The 16,631-nt window shown below is 52.2% G+C and overlaps 1 protein-coding gene across 1 annotated transcript in view; it reads left to right on the top strand.

Annotated features, from left to right (window-relative positions):
- Positions 1-3,688: 3,688 nt before the first annotated feature.
- The window catches only part of Slx9 (SLX9 ribosome biogenesis factor), a 28,815-nt gene continuing 15,872 nt past the window's right edge, over positions 3,689-16,631 (top strand). The window contains exons 1-2 of the mRNA XM_051153293.1: positions 3,689-3,869; positions 6,327-6,435. Of these exons, the coding sequence (XP_051009250.1) occupies positions 3,732-3,869; positions 6,327-6,435 (247 nt within the window). The 5' untranslated portion in view covers positions 3,689-3,731. The remainder of the gene's footprint in view (positions 3,870-6,326; positions 6,436-16,631) is intronic.

Here is a 16,631-nt window from a genome sequence, read left to right as displayed (position 1 = left end):
CGAGTAGTTTGCTAACAGTTTCATCTGCACCGACACAGACATTTCTTCCTAATCTTTCTGAATCTGTGTGAGCTTCTTTTGTCATGGAAGGAGTCGAGTCATTCTACCGTCAAGCCCAGGGATGTGGCGTGGTCAGATCTTGGCCTTTCCCAAGAAAAGAGGACAAGAGGGCAGGGTGAGGGCAACATGGGGGAAGACCTGGAGTTTGGAGGCCTTGATAAGAGAAGCAGCCCCCTCCTGCCCCCCTCCCGGTCCCTAAAGAAGGCGTAGCTTTAGAGTCTGAGCGACAAATACCATAAAGACACTATTTCTCACACCATCCCTGCTCTGGACACCAGGATGGCCTTTGGGATGCAGCCCGTACTTGCGTTACATCCCACTCTGGGCTCCTGTCAAATCTAGCCACCTCTCAGATCTTTGAACCCACTGGTATTGTCCCTAAGCCCATTTCCTGCCCGCCCACCCTTTTTAACACTGAAAGGTTCAACTCAAAATGCCACCCCACTTTCATGTGTTTCCCTAGTGTTAGGCATTACCTAGTGTTAGGTAGGTTAGCTCTGAGAGGGACTGGCCAACAGGCTCCGAGAAATAGAGTATAAAGAATAATAGGAGCCGGGCGGTGGTGACACATGCCTTTAATCCCAGCACCCGGGAGGCAGAGGCAAGCAGATCACTGTGAGTTCGAGGCCATCCTGGTCTACAAAGCGAGTCCAAGACAGCCAAGGCTACACAGAGAAACCCTGTCTCAGTGGCGGGGTGGGATGGGGAAGAATAATAGGTAAGCTGGTTGTGGTACATACCTTTGACACCAGCACTCAGGAGGCAGAGACTGGTGGATCCCAAGTGCGGGATCAGAACGGTCTCGTGAGAGAACAGGTGAGGTTAATCCACTAGAAGACCAACCACCTCGTGCAGGAGCTTGATTGTTGCCAGCTGAAAAGATCCCATGAACAGACTCTGGGAGGAGATATATAAAGGAGCCCAAAACTGGAGGCGGGGCTTTTTGGAGACTTGGGATAATTTCGGCTGTCCTTTGCTCCACTTCTAGACCCTCCTAGAGAGAATCGCTCGAGGGAAGGCTTCTGGGCTCCGGATCCTGCTGAGGTTCTGGGTTCTGGCTACTCCAGGTTCCAGCAGAAGAAATCCTGCGGATGACACCAGGAGAATCGCTCCTCAGAGATGATATCCTTATGTTCTGTTATTGTGTTCCTTAATCCTCTTTTCCTATTGGTTTGGTTAGTCGGGTTATAAGTGATGTACGCTTGGTTAATAAGTTGTAATAAAATATATTGGTTAAGAAAATTGAGCCTACAGACCTCTGAGTTCAAGGCCATCCTGGTGCCCAATTAGACTATTTCAGAAAAATCAGTGGAGTCAGTATTCCTACAGGACTGGCCGGTAAAGCCCATGGCACAAGAACACTCAAGCCCGCCCTTTCTCAACTCTCCTCTGATCACTAGAATTCAGGAACTGCCGGGAAATAGTTCTGTGTCCTTTGGTGCCTTGACAGCCTTGGTGGTTTAGCAAGCAACTCCTCCCCAGGAAGGTGTGAAGGAGAGAAGGCTACTTCCCTGCCCCATTGCCAAGAGCACTGACCACGCATGCAAAATCAGAGCCAGAATTAGGACTCTGAACTGTCAGTTCAGTCACCAGAAGGTGCTGGCCTCAGAGGTACTGGGTACTTCCGTTCTGTGGTTTGGTGCTTGTCCTTTATAGGGCAACACCCAATTGGGCCCATGGGTCTCTTCTCTGCTCAGCCTTTGGAATCTACCAGCTACAGCTACAAGGGGCCAGCAGGCACTTCCTCCCTCTCATCTTACTCGCAGTTTTCACCCTCCCTCCCCGTCCCCCGCCCCTCCTCTCCCCGCCTTCCTCTCCACTATAGAAATGGGGAAATTGAGGCTTGGGAAACTCAGGCCTTGACAAGTCACTCGAGGCAAGGCAGACCTAGGTTCCTACCCAGCAAACCCGGCCACTTCCGTGGGAGGCTCAAGGGGACCCTCCTTCCGGAGAAAAGTTTGGCAGAGGTGGCAGTGGGGCTGGGGAGGGAGACGGCGGCGGGCTGATCTGGGCCACCCCGCTGATTGCTGCGGGATCAGCAGCTGTGTGTCCCTGGCCAGGCGTGGTGGTACAGTGTTACCCCAGTAGCTGTACCAGTAGCTGTACCAATGGACGTGCTTGCGAGTGGTAGTTCACACCCACACTCAACCGCCAAGCTTGGCACCATCTAGGGGACTTGGAGCGTGGTACGGTTCCAGGGCCTGAGGAGCGGGGCTAGGCAGAGCCAGGGGAAAGCGGGACGCGAGCGCCCTCAAGCGACGAAAAAAAAAAAGAGTAGAAGAGCCCAAAGAATTAACCAACTAGCTCCCCCTTGACAGCTCCTGCATTCCTTGGGACAAAGACTGTGATTCCTAACCCCTGGAACTAGTCCTAAACAGCTCATCCTCCCCGGGGGCCCATTGTACAACCTAGAGCACAGGATTCGAACCCTGCTGAGGGCTGGGAAGGAGAGACCACTTAGGAAGGGGGGGGGGGGCTGCCTTAGGTAAAAGAAAAGGCTAGCTTTCAGGGTGGATCTGGCTACCAGGTTTTCTAGGGAGATAAGCTAGGTTGTGAAAAGTTCAATGGACATTATTCCCAAGTCACCCCACAAAGCAAGCTTGTAGCTGGGCCCTTCAAAGGGTATAGGAAGGCCACAGAAGCCACTCACCCCTTCCAAGACATTTGTTCATGCCCAGGTAACACCCTCACCCCAGGCCCGGAGGAGAAATGGAGCGGTGAGCACATCCTGCAAGCTCCCGCACCGTTCTGGTTTGCTTCCTGTTGCCATGGTAAGTATCAAAGCCAACTTGAGGAGGAAAGTGCTCATTCCATCTTAGAGGTTAGAGTTTATCGTCAGGGCAGGAGCTCAAGCAGGAAGCTAGAGGCAGGAGCTGAAGAGACACCACAGAGGAACAATGCTTACTGGCTCCGTTTCCCTGGCTTGCTCTGCTCTACTTCAGACTTTCTGTCTGTCTGTCTGTCTGTCAGTCTCTCTCTCTCTCTGCAACGTCCTGGCATCCAGGAGAGGAAGGCCACTGCCCTGGCTGTACCTGGGTCCAGCTTTCCTTTGTGGCCCCTAGCTATAGCTCATTTTGTTTTGTATTTTATTCTACAGGTGTCATTTTGATGAACATTTGGAGTCACTTCTCATCCTTGCCTTGCTTTCCCTATGCAATACCGTACTAGGTGTACTGCTGGGCACAGAGCCGACTGTGCGGGCCTCTAAGACATTCGCTACCTGGTACCTGGTGCCCGTTTACGTGGACGACTAAAGTCCAACTCCCAGGACCTGTTTTGAGGATATTGCACAAGTAGAGACCCCATTGGTAACTGGCCACTTGGCTAAGGCCTGGCATGAACCTGTCTTCATCCTCTGCCCCAGGTTTGTCCCATAGACACATGGCATTTCACGTAATATGTACCCGAGGCTTCTGTCATTTTAATTTTTCTGGCTCTTTGCAAGACCAAGGGTCCCGTAGCAGCCACATAGGCGAACTTTGAAGTCTGTAGCTGCAGTCCTCAGCCTAAGCACCGCAATCGCGCACGCGTTACTGGAGGCACTTCCGGTGATCGGCGGAACGCAGACCCACCACGCGGTTGGCTTCTATTTCCGCCCCGCCGGGAGCACTTCCGGGAGGTGCTTCCTCTAGTGCGGCAACTCTGCTACCCAGCGGAAACCTCCTGCGAAGATGGGGAAAGTGAGGGCGCTGCGGGCTCGCGTGCACCGGGCGGCCGTGAGGCCCGATGGGGAGGCTGCACCCGGCCCTGTGCCCTGCGCCTTGGAGCCGGCCCTTCCACAAGCCTCGGCGGGCGGAGCCGGGGTAAAGGTGAGGTGCGGGGGTTGGGGGTGGGACAGGGACAGGTCCCTGCTGAAGGGGATCTCGGGAGAGCATGGGCCCTGAAGAACTGGGTTCTCCTCAGATCTAGAGTGTCCGTAGAATAGTGGCCCAGCATGTCTGGGGTCTCCACCGAGCAGGAGTCCTGCGTGGCTGGGGTCTCCGCAGGGCAGGGGGTTTCACACTGTCCGGGTTTCAGTGCTGCCTCCTCTGTTTGGGTTCCGGTCGCTCTAGTTAGGGTCCTTTAGCCGGTGTGCCATCTCGTTTGAAGTGTGGGGCTCCAGAAGCGCTCCATCGCTGAGGACGGTGAGCATCCCACCACACCTCAGGGTACTAGCAAAAACTCTTCTTTTAAAAAATCGCACCGGGCTTTGAGTAACATTCCTGAGGTTAAGTGTCCTGAAAAGGAGCACTTTCTCTTTACCGCCTTCCACGGCCCCACCCACCCATACCTGCGACCAGAAATATACTTTTGGCTCCTGCTCTGGACGGTCCGAGAGAATGGAGAAGATTGTGGTCACTTGTGTTGGGTTCTTTCACCCAGCACGGTCTTGTCAGCACGGTAATAGCCACCCATAGGCCACATTCTTTGCCTGGTGCGCCTCCTTCAGCTGCCCGGCAGTGTTTACTGGTGTACATAGGCGCAGCAGAGGGGCCATTATTGGGTCGTGGGGGGCAGTGGCTTTCCATCAGTAATGCTAAAGCGTGTTTTTCAAGCATTTACTGCGTGCCGTGTATCACACACCTGTAAAGCTGACACAATTTCATTTGACAGATGAGGCTTTTAAAAAATATTTTATTTTATGGGTATGTTTTAAGTGCATGTATGCATAAATCACATGTGGGCGAGACCAGAGAGAGCATGGGTCCCCTGGAACTAGAGTTAGGGATGGTTGTGAGCCACCGATGTGTTCTGGGACCCAAACATATGCCCTTTGCAAGAACAAGTGCTTTTAACCACTGAGCCACCCAGTACTCCAGCCCCTAGTTGAGGTCCATCCATCCATCTATCCATCCATCCTTCCTTCCTTATTTCCTTCCTTCCTTCTTTGGTGTGTTTTTGAGACAGGGTCTCTCCATGTAGCCCTGGCTGTCCTGGTACTTACTATGTAGACAAGGCTGGCCTCAAATTCACAAGAGATTGGCCTGCCACTGCCTCCCAAGCCCTGAGGTTAAAGAAATGTGGCCCATGCCCAGCTAGATGAGATTTATTTATTCATTTCTTCTTCCTCCTCCTTTTCCTTCTTTTATTTTCTGAGACAGGGTCTCTGTGGAGCCTTGGCTGTCCTGGACTCACTTTGTAGACCAGGCTGGCCTCAAATTCACAGAGATCCACTTGCCTCTGCCACCTTTAGTGCTGGGATTACAGGCGTGCACCACCTTACCTGGCTATTTTATGCTGTTTTTTGGAGACAGGGTTTCACTATAGTGCTATGGTTCGGGCTGGCTTTTCACTGTCTTTGTACCCCAGGCTGTAGCCCACCGTACCCAGCTTTTATTTGTTGGTGTGGCTAAACTGTTTGAGAGTTCTTTCCATCTCTTCTTACACCCTCTCGTTGCTGTGTAGTCTCTGGTGTCTCATTTCCCCCATTTTTCTTTAAATTTGCTAAGCTTAAGCTTAAACCATGTGTTGACAGAAATTATTTTGTTGTTGTTGTTTTGGGTTTTGAGACAGGGTTTCTCTGTGTAGCCTTGGCTGTCCTGGACTCATTTTGTTGACCAAGCTGGCCTTGAACTCACAGCGATCTTCCTGCCTGTGCCTCCCAAGTGATGGAATTAAAGGCGTGCACCACCATGCCCAGCTCAGAGATTATTCCTTTTTTTTTTTTTTTTTGGAGACAGGGTTTCTCTGTGTAGCTTTGGCTGTCCGGGATTCCCTTTGTAGACCAGGCTGACCTCGAACTCACAGAGATCTCCCTGCCTCTGCCTCTCAAGTCTGGGATTCAAGGCGTGTGCCACCACCGCCCGGCCCCAGAGATTATTCTTAAGGCCCTTGGGCCAGCCGTGTCTTTGCCTCTCTACTGGAAGGCAACATGGTTGGTATTCCTATCTTTGAGCCTCCCAGGTGGCCCAGGACCAGTACATAGAGGATTCCCTCTGTTCACTCCCGGGACAGCGTGCGCATACAGTTGCAAGCAACAGTGGTGTCCTTCCTCAGAGCTGCTTCTGGAGCTGCATGGTCACAAGGAGGCCCTGCTCTGTCCCTGTGCTGGTGGCCTCTGCTCTACTTTCTGGTAGACCCAGCTGCTCTGATTGTTCCAAGTGTGATAGGCCCAGGAAGGAGCAGCCTGGGGGTAGGCCTGATCTGGGAACAGAGACACAGCTATGCTCCCAGGGCCTCTTTGGCTGAGAAGTAGAGGGTTTTTGCCTTCGTGTCTTCTCACGGTGTGACTCTGAAACCAAAGGTCAGCCTGATGTCGCCCTCTCTCTTCTCTCTTTGGGACTCAGGCCTGGACATTAGTTCACAATGACATCTTCGCCAGGACGCAGATAGACCCTAGTGCCTTGGTGCAACGGCTGGAACTGGACCAGAAGAGTGTGGTGTCTCTAAAGAAAGGTGAGTTCCTGCCTTTGGAGAAGTAAGAAGGCAACCTGACTATTGCCCGTGGGCTAGCCTGTGCTTTAAAAAAGATGTCAGGCCAGATGTTTTGGTGCACACCTTTAATCCTAGCGCTTGGGAGGCAGAGGCAGGGAGATTTACATTTGAGGCCAGCCTGGACTACATTACTGAATTCTAGGACAGATAAGGCTATGTAGAAAGACCCTGTCTTGCCAGGCAGTAGTGGTGCACGCCTTTAATCCCAAGGGAGGCAGAGATAAGCAGATCTCTGAGTTTGAGGCCAGCCTGGTCTACAGAGTTAGTTCCAGAACAGCCAGGGCTACACAGAGGAAACCCTGTCTCGAAAAACCAAAAAAAAAAAAAAAAAGAAAGACCCTGTTTGAAAGCAAAACAAAATGAGGTGTTACTTTTACAGAAAAAAAATAAAATACACTGAAGTAGAAAGAATGGTGCTGAGTAGCTCCAGGTACCAATGCCTGCCCTTGACACTCATGCACTAAGTACTTCTGAAGGAAGACCAGCCTGCTTGGCATTTCATTCATAAGTTTTCCAGCACTCAGACAGTAGATAACTTTACCTATAAAAGTGATGCCATGCCTGTATATTGACAGTGAGCCAGACTACAAGCAGGCTCTGTGACTGCCAGATAACCAGTCCCAATTGTTGTTGATAAGTATTGTGACTGTAGGCATTCTTTTTCTTTCTCTTTCTTTCTTTCTTTTTTTTTTTTTATTCTCCTCAAGATAAGGTTTCTCTCAGTAGAACTGGCTGTCCTGGAACTTGCTCTGTAGACCAGGCTAGCCTGTCTCTGCCTCTTAAAGGCATGCACTACCACACCTGGCTACCATTGGCTATTTTTTTTTTTTTTTGGAGACTGTGTCTCTTTATGTAGTCCTGGCTGTCCCGGAACTTACTATGTAGACCAGGCTGGCCTTGAACTCACAGAGATCTGCCTGCTTCTGCCTCCTGAGTGCTGGTGTCATAGGCGTGCACCACCAGTCCTAGGATATATAAAATAGTGGCAGATTTAGGCTACCGTATCCAGAAAGGTCCAGGTATCCAGGAACCAGCGTTTCCTGAGGCCAGGTGACCAGCAAGGTGACCAGGCTAGACCTCTCCAGAGGAGTTGGTATGTCCTTCTTAGGGACAGTGAGATGTTCCCTGGTTTCAGCTGAGCTATGGGTCCCCTTACTGCCAACTGTACCCTGAAGACCTTGGTTGGCCATCAGGCCTTACCATGGCAATGCCTCCTTCAACTCTGTCTTGTTCTTTTCCTGTTACCATCTCCGTTAAGCCCTGTTGTTTGGATGGTCCTAGAGCTACCGGTCATCCTGTCTCTTACCTGCCACCACTTGATAGCAGTACTTTCTCAAAAGAGTTAACTTAACAGTTAATCGTACCTGATTGAATCCTTCAAATGATGTTTTAGAAAATTTTTAAAAATCTATGTGCATAAAACCTCAGATAAGGGACGAATAGTCACATCTGAGTTCACAACCTTTCTAGAGTGGCCTTTGGTCTCTTTAGTTGTGTGTGTTTCCCATGTCCTGCCTCTTTGAGAGGGTCATAGGGACTAGAGTGTTAATGTGAGATGGAGATGGCTTTGGGGGATGGAGATAGCTTGGACCATGAATAGCTCTAGCCAAGGAGTAGCCCTGGTTCTCCGTGCCTATGAGTCTTGCCTCAGTGCGTGTGTTTGGGGGCACAGAGTGCCCAGGAGAAGGTGCTCCTGAGGGCAGGACTTGTCCAGTCTATAGCCAACCTTAGTCCCTTGGGGGTGGTCTCTGAGACACCTCCAGGGACTCTCCTTTGCAGTTTCCTTGCTGTATATATCACTTATCTAACCAGCCCCTACCTCCTTGGGGCCCTTCTGACTGACTGTGTCTCCAGTTGTTACTCTAGCCCCGAGTCCCACATACGGCATCAGTTAACTGGAGGGAAGACGTAGGCAACTGTTAGACTGCACAGAGGGTCCTGATGACGTGGGGCAGCCCTGGCTCTTTCTCTGCCCGATAGCAGCTTGTAGGGGCACAGCAGTGTCTGCAGTCCCTTCAGGGACAGCCCCATGTGTAGTGACAACCCCAGGAAAGGACAACTGGTGCTTCAGCTTATTGCCACCTGGCTGAGACTGTCAAAGCCTGGGTCTCCCAGCTTCCCAGGTCTCATCTCAGACCCCTCTCCACATGACTCTTCTGGCTGGCTGGTACCTTTTGTGTTCTTGGTGCTGGTCACTTCTGCTCCTGCCCAGTTTAGACCCTAAAGCAGGCAGGTGCAGGGGGCCCTGGCTTGTGTCAAAGTGGGCATAGGGCACGAAGAGAGCTGAGTCCATGACTCAGTCTCTTGCTGTGTCCTGCATGACTTGGTCCTAAAAACCTCACTGGGGCAGTGCAGGATGGAAGAAAGGACAGACACACACAGAGGAAACCTCTGGCTGGCTGTGCTTGCTCTGATGGAGGACACCCAGGCAACCTGGGAACTCAGGTGTCTTAGGGTGTCTATTGCTATGGTGAAACACTATGACCAAATAGCTTGGGGAGGAAAGGGTTTATTTCACTTAGTGTTGCAGTTCATTGGGAAAAGCCAGGCAGGAACTCAAAGAGGGCCGGAACCTGGAGGCAGGAGCTGATGCTGACGCCATGGAAGGGTGCTGCTTACTGGCTTGCTCAACCTGCTTTCTTGTTGAACCCAGGACCACTAGCCCGGGGATGGTACTGCCTACAATGGGCTGGGCCCTCCCTTATCAATCAGTAATAAGAAAGTACCCTACAGGGTTGTCTACAGACGGATCTTATGGAGGCGTTTTCTCATTTGAGGCTCCCTCCTCTGCCAACTCTAGCTTGTGTCAGACACCAATCTATCTAGCATAGCGGGGGGTCTCTGTAGGGGAGCAGTCTCACATTGCAGTCATCTGGGAGGTGGAAGCTATAGCTGGTAGTTCTTGCCCACACTCGTCGATGATAAACACTGTACTTGGACCAGAAGACTTTGTCATTTCTATGGCTCTGAGGCCTTGGGCTCCTTGACATGGCTGTGCCCATGTCAACAACACACACTTACCCAAGACTTCATCTGCCCCCACAGTCTGCTCAGTGACCTGCTGGTTTCAGAGGCACAAGCAGTGCCTGCCGGTGCTTTTCTGCATGCGTCATTGCAACACCTCTTGCCCCATGTCTCATCCTTGCCCAGGACTAAGTCAGAAATAGCTCCGTACTTCCGGCCCGGGAGCTGAGGTGGCTATAACTGGCATGGCCCTAAGGAGGATAGACATCTGCCATGACCACTGTGCACACAGAGGCTGCCCCGCTGTGTACCACCCAGGAGGTGGTAGGGCCTTTGTCCCTGTGACTGCTTTGCTGGTGGCATCTCTCATCTTTCTTTTGGTGCCTTGGAAGCTAGCTCCCTTCCTGTTCCCCTGAGCTTGCCTTCCTGAGGCAGACAAGATCTCTGCCTTCTGGGAGGTGTTGGGCTCTGCAGCTATGCTATGGGGCTCCTGACCTATGTGTCTCCACCGCTTGCCTCCCCACCCCCTGGCCAATAAACTCATCTTTGTCCTATGGGCTAGAGGGTCTTCCCTGTGGCACCCTGAACCCCCCATGTGAAGTGGTTTGCGACTCCCCTGCCTGCTCTTTTGGCAGGGGTTGAAGGTGTGGCAGATGCCACCGAGCACTCTTTCTCCCACCTCATCCTTCACAGGGTGTGTTACCTGGTGTGTAGTCAGCTTGATGTGGTGCAGGGAGCCTGGGCGTGACACTGCCTAGCAGATGGTCACAGTGTGCTGTCTGGCACCTGCCTCTACTGACCTTGGCCATGAAGCTGACAGCCCACAAGCACATGTTCACACGCTATGTCCAGTTCTCTTGTCTCTGCACACTGGAACATTGCAGAAAATAAGCCCAAATCCATTTCCAGACCATCATCTGGACTCTAGCTCTGAGATGTGGGCAGAGGAGCCAGGGTCGGGCAGGGGCTCCTAGAATGAAGGCTGTGAGATATGTGGGAACAACATTGCCCATGGTCAGCATGCAGCTGGATGTGAAGGCCACCGGGAGTTGTTGGGGAAACAGGTCATTAGGAGCCCTAGGCTGGGCGATGTGGCTGCAAAGCTACAGTGCAGGAAACCCAAAGTGCACACACATGGTCTTAGGCGTTGTGGGACAGGTTCCTGAGCCCAGTGGCTACATCTTTTTAGACACCTGACCTCCCCTATGCTGAGCAGAGTAAGTGAATGTGACCTTGTAGCTTCCCCTTCTGTCAGTGCCAGTCCTCAGTGCACTCTCACTCTGGTCAGCAGAGGGCAGCAAAGCCTCAGTCCCTTAGGTCCTAGGGCAGAGGACCTGTTGAAAGCCACTGTGTACAGACCCCCAGGAGGATAAGAGTTCTTTGGGAATTTGTTTAAGAGGCGGCTGTGAAGTCAGGGCTCTGACAGAGCCCATAGGATACACTCTTCGCTGTTCCACTCAGCTCCCAGGTGTAGCATGTGCGCACCCCAGTGAATTACAGACCAAGCTCTAGAAGCAAGTCACAGCATGAGCTGCCCTTGGCTGCAGTGTTGTGTGCGTGCTGCCTGCCAGGCTGTGGGAGGGCGCTGAAAGCGCTCCCTTGTGGGGTGCTAGGCTGACCTACTGATGGACAAATATTGAGACACCAAATCACGGTTGGCAGACATGGTGCAGTGACTTTCTGTGTGTCCCTTCCAGTGACATTTCTTGGGTCCCTTAGTTGTGGAGTGTGATGCGGAAGTGTTGGTATGTGCCAGCAGGGAGCCGACTGGGGCCGGGCTCTAGCCTACCTATTGCCACGTCCCTCCTGCAGCTTTGGTTTATCCGATTATCTTTTCAGAGCTTGAGTATAGAGGCTGGCCTAAGTTGGAAACAAAGCAAGGCTGCACCTGTGATAGTGACTGCAACATGTTCCAACAGCATGACAGGCCACACCTCCATCAGCCTAGAGGTGCCTGTTGGGTTTAAGGCCTTAGGAACTGTTTACGCACAGTAGCAGAACATGCGGTAGATGTGGGTGTGGGCTCACCAGCCAGCCTCCGGCCTGTGTGCTTCCTGTGCTCTGTGCTGGACCCAGCAGGGGTTGCACATCTGTGGTGGTGTTGAAGGCCAGGACTGTAGAGGGCTTTGCCTCCCTAGGCCCCAGGAAACAGGATCTGGTGTATAGGGCTCTTGGGCCTGGCATGGTCAGTCGTGAGGCCTGGCTCTCTTAAGTATGGAGCCAACCCTATGGACTGTTGCTGCCCTGGTGCAGAGACGTGACCGTTAGGGCCAACTCTACCTGGAGTTGTCTGAAAAGTAACTCATAACAGAAGCATCAGCAGAAACACCCCAGCCTTCCTTGAGATGACCTGCTAAGCCTGGTCATGTTAACTGTCCACCTGTGTTTGCATGGGACCTCCCACATGCTCCTGGTCTGTTCAGGACCCACCTGGTCCTTTGACCTGTGGGTACCTGGAGTATCACCACTGTGCTTTGTCCCAGGCCATCTCAGATGGTGGCGGGTGGCTTCAGTGAGGCTGCCTTTCTTTCCAGTGCTGGTGAGATGGCCTGATGGCTCCTGTTCAGGACCAGAAGACCCAGGAGCTCTTCTGTCCTTATAAGTTGTCGCCAGCTGCTTCAAAAACCTCCGAGGGGTGGGAACCCTGTGCCTACCACCAGTGTTGTGATGGGGTGCAGGACTCTGAAGGCTGTTTGCCTCTCCAGGGGCATCTACCCTCTCCTTGGTGGGCTGTGGTTTGGACACTTGCTTGCCTGGGAGGACATTCCTGCCTGGGGAGGACGGGCAGGAGTACATGTTGTCTGAGCATGTGGGGTGCTGTTTCTAAGCCTACTTCTGTGGACCAAGTGGCTGGGCTATTTTAAGTTCCCAGCATATTTGCTGTTTGTGGAGCTTTACTGCCAGTGTCCTGCTGAGTTTTTTTGCTCCTCACTCACGTCATCCATCAGCAGCTAGGCTAGAGGGCAACTGTAGGTTTTGAGATAAAGTTTTGGCGGGTGGACAAGAAGTGGAAAGGCTTGTGTGTGCTGTGTGTAGATGTTACCGTGCTATTAGAAGCTCCTGTCCTATGGTCAGGCTCTGCCTGTGATCTGGCTGTCTCCCTTCAGATGCCCTTGCCGTGTGTATTTCCCAAACTCTACATGGAGATGCCATCTTTTTAGGGCCTTGGCAACCCCAGTGACTCTGTAGGGTTTTCCTGGCTCATTGCTACCCAGGGGCCTTCTTGAGCCTATGCCTCTGCTCACAGTCAGGAAGCAGAGAGCGGTGAATACTTACGTTCAACTCACTTTCTCCTCTTCTGCAGTCTAGGACTCCAGGCCGTGGAACAGACGTACAACCTGGACTTAGGGTAGTTCTTCCCACCTTCCCTGGCCCTTCCTCCTTTTTAAATTTTAATTTTATGTGTTCTTATTGGTCTGTATTACAATATGTGTGTATGTATGTGCACAAGTCCAAGCACATGAGCCACCTCATATGTTTGGAGTCATATGACAACTGAGGGAGTTTACTATTGCTGTCTGCTGTAGGGCCTGGGGTTTGAACTCAGGTCTTCAGGCTTGCACAGCAAGCACTTCTACTGCCTGAGCTCGCCAGCCCACTTCCTTTTTAAAATCGTTCTTTTTTTTTTTTTTTTTTTTTTCCTGAAACATGGTCTTGCTGTGGTCCACGCTGACCTTGAGCTCACAGCAGTCTTCTTGCCTCAGCCTCCCAGGTGCTGCTTATCTCAGCTATTTTGTCACAGTACTAAAAAGCTGACTACTACGGAGTACTAGCACTTGTCCCTCTCCCTGGGGCCTGGTGACAATATCTTTATCTCTCGTGCTAGGAAACACTGGTCCTGGGCTGAGGCTACTGCTGCTCTTTTCCTTCCGGTCTCTCTAGTCCCTCCCCTGGTCAATGGTGATCAGTTTAGGTCTCAACTGTGTTTCAGGATTTATTTTAAACATGGTGCGCATCCTTGAGAGTAAGCTGTAGATGAGGGTTATTGGCTGTGCAGTGGAGCTTCGCCTGCTCTGGACCCAGTCATCCTGGCACCTGTTCCAAACCCCAGTTCTCTGGGGGTAAAGAAGCTGGGGCTGAGACGTCCTGCCCCAGTATGGCTGTTGTTCCTGTCACTCTTTAGCAATGCTTGCTGGGCCCTCTCTCCTTCCTTCATAGGGCGAGGGCTGCGGCTGATGCTGTGACAACTGGTAGTATGGGATGCCTGGAAGCAGCCACACCTTGTCCTCATCATGGATGCTGCCCGGGTCTGTCTGGTTGCTGCCTGTTTCTGGGCCGGTCTTTGTGCCTCCAGGGAGTAAGCGTCAGCCTGTGCAGAAAGCCCAGTGAAGCGAGGGAAGACATCAGCGCCAAGTGCAGCAGGACCCTAGGGCTGTGTCAGGCCTTCAGCTTCTGCATGACCTCAGCATTCCAAAGCCTGTGCCTCCGTAGGAACAGCCTGTTCGGTTCTGCTGCTCTGGAGCCACGGAGGGCTAAGAAGGTCACATTCTAGCCAGCATTCTCAGTAGCCTGCTCCAACATCCCTCGGTCTGTGTGCGGCTAGGCGTGTTACTGCTTGGGCCAGTTTCCACTGACCGTAGTGTTATTTTTACTTTGGAGTAATTGCAGAATTACAGAAAGTTGAAAGAATCATCTAGAGAGAATTACTTCCTGCCCCCTGGGGTGTCTTACCATTGGGCACTTCTGTGTGAGGCTGTTGCCCCCTTCCTTACCCCCACTTGGTACTGTCATGGCTGGGCCAGCCCCATTTTTTTCTTTTTTTTCCCTCCAGACAGGGTTTCTCTGCATAGCCTTGGCTGTTCTGGACTCTCTCTGTAGACCAGGCTGGCCTGGAACTCAATGGCGATCCGCCTGCCTCTGCTAGGATTAAAGGTGTGTGCCACCATGCCCGGCTCCATTTTTTTTTTTTTTTACAAGCTTCCCTGCACCTCAGATAACCCCCAAGTCCCACCCTAGCCTGACCTCCCACATTTAGGCCTTGTTGTTGCCTCACTTGTGGCTTGACATTGCGCCTAGTCATGTGACTCCTGCCTAGGTATGGTGCTAGGGCACACTGGAGTGCAGCAGTACAGTGGATGCTCCAGCTGTCAGACCCTCTGGGGGAGCAGTCTAACCCCCACCCCCACCCAGCCACACCCCAGCCCAGAGCAAGGTGTGCAGTCCCAGCTCTTTCATTTTGGTGGGGAGCAGGAGGTCAGGTTAGCTCCAGGCCGGAAGCATGGCCACAAGATTCCAGCCCTTTGGTCCTAACTGTGGGAAGGAACTGAGGCACCAGCTGCCGAGTGAGGCTTCGTGCCCGGTCCCTCAGCGAAGGCTGAAGTAGCTAAGCAGGGCCTCCAGCTTCTCCTGACAAGACTTGCTTCTTCCTTGTTTGTCCTTAAATGCACAGGTTCTCTCCCGTACAATCCAGGTACGTCTCCATGCATAAGGTGGCAGGAGACTGTTTTCTACATGTGTTCTTGGGAGCTAAAGCCATGTCAGGCCTTGAAAATAAGGCAGCTAAGGCCAAGGGTGTGGGCCATCCTTGTGTTCTTCTAGGGCAGATAGTGGCCTGACCCGCCCGCTCCACAGTCCTGCTGTTTCCAACCAGTGAGGTTCGTAGACTTAGGCATCCCACTAGGAGGCTGTGCCCAGTGGCCAGTAAGGGGCTCCTTTTTCTGTCTCAGTGTACCTCAGCTCCACGTTTAGTCCTACTTCTTTACTGTGGGCAGGGGGGAACCGCTCTGGCTGGGCAGTGACCCTAACTAGCTGCAGCAGTCCTTAGAGGAGAGGAAGCCCAGCTGGCATTGGCCAGCCCCCTCAGAGCCAGCCCATCAGTGTCCTTAGTGCTTTCTGCGCGCACAGCCCCACAGGCAGTCGACTTCCGGTTAATCAGTGGGGTCTAACTGGTGTTAGCCTTGGTTTTCTCCTTTGAAAAAGGGGGCCTTGTCATCTACTTCCTGGTGGAGACACATCTTAAAGGTCCCCAGGCAACTGACCACTTGGCCACAGAGAGGTCCTCTGCCTGCGGTGGTGACTAGTAGAGACGGGGTCTTCCCCAGGCCTCTCCCTGGCTGCTTGTTCTTCATCTAAATGCATATCGTCTCCGTGGTTTTGGAGAAGTGTGAGTGCCAGTTGTGACGGGGGCATGGGGGGCCGGCTTGGTCTTCCTGGTCCCCCTTGGCTGGCAGATTGTGTCTTCCCTCTGTGTGGCCTTGCCACCATCGAGTGACCTGCTTCATGGTCCTCATCTAAGGGCAAGTAAGATTAGGGCCACCTTGATGGCCTCATTTGCAAAGGGGACTTCATTTTATTTAAACCACCTTTGTATGTGGACCCTGTGCCCTTACAATTCTTTCGCTTGTTTTCATTTGTATTAGTATTTTGTCTGCACATATGTAAGTGCACCAAGGGCGCGCCGTGCCTGTGGACGGCAGGAGAAGGTGTAGGATGCCTAAAGCTGCAGATACAAATAATTGTGAACTGCCATGTCATTGCTGGGAACTGAACCTGGGATCTCTGCAAGAGCAGCAAGTGCCCTTCACCACTGAGCCAGCTTCTCATTCCCAAGACCCATGTCTTTGTTCATTTCCTGTTGCCCTAATAAAATAAGCTGGCAAAAGCAACACACGGGAGAAAGGGTTTGTTTGACCCACAATTTCAGGTTACAGTTCCATCAATTCAGGGACATAACGGCTGCAGGAGCTCAGAGCAGCTGGTCACATTCAAGAGCAGAGTGGTGACGTAATGCAAGCACGCTGGTGCTGAGCTTGCCCTCTGCTTTTCATTCAGTCCCGAGCTCAGCCACGTAATGGTGGTGCCCATATTCAGGTGGCTCTTGCCCCCTCAACCCACTTAAGAAACAGTGTATCATTGAGACACTCCCATTATGTCAGCTTAACAGCCAGAGCTAACCATCCCACCTGTCTTCCAAGGCAGTCAGCGAACTGCCTTTTCTTTCGGAAAAAAAAAAAAAATGTTTTGAGACAAGGTCTTACTTTGTAGTTGAAACTCACTGTGTAGCCCAAGCTGGCCCCAAACTTAAGGCAGTTGAGCAGCCCTCCTCCCTCAGCCTCTTAGTGCTAGGACTATAATAGGCAAGAGCTTCCATGCCTGGCCGCCTGCCATTCCATCATAAAGAATCAGGAGCTAGCACCTCAGCACATAGAGCTGGGCGGTACAGCAGGGATGTGCCAACACACCATAGTGGGCTA

The sequence above is a fragment of the Acomys russatus genome, chromosome 11, assembly GCF_903995435.1.
Source record: "Acomys russatus chromosome 11, mAcoRus1.1, whole genome shotgun sequence".
Lineage (NCBI taxonomy): Eukaryota > Metazoa > Chordata > Mammalia > Rodentia > Muridae > Acomys > Acomys russatus.
This window is presented reverse-complemented; position numbering and strand designations above follow the sequence as displayed.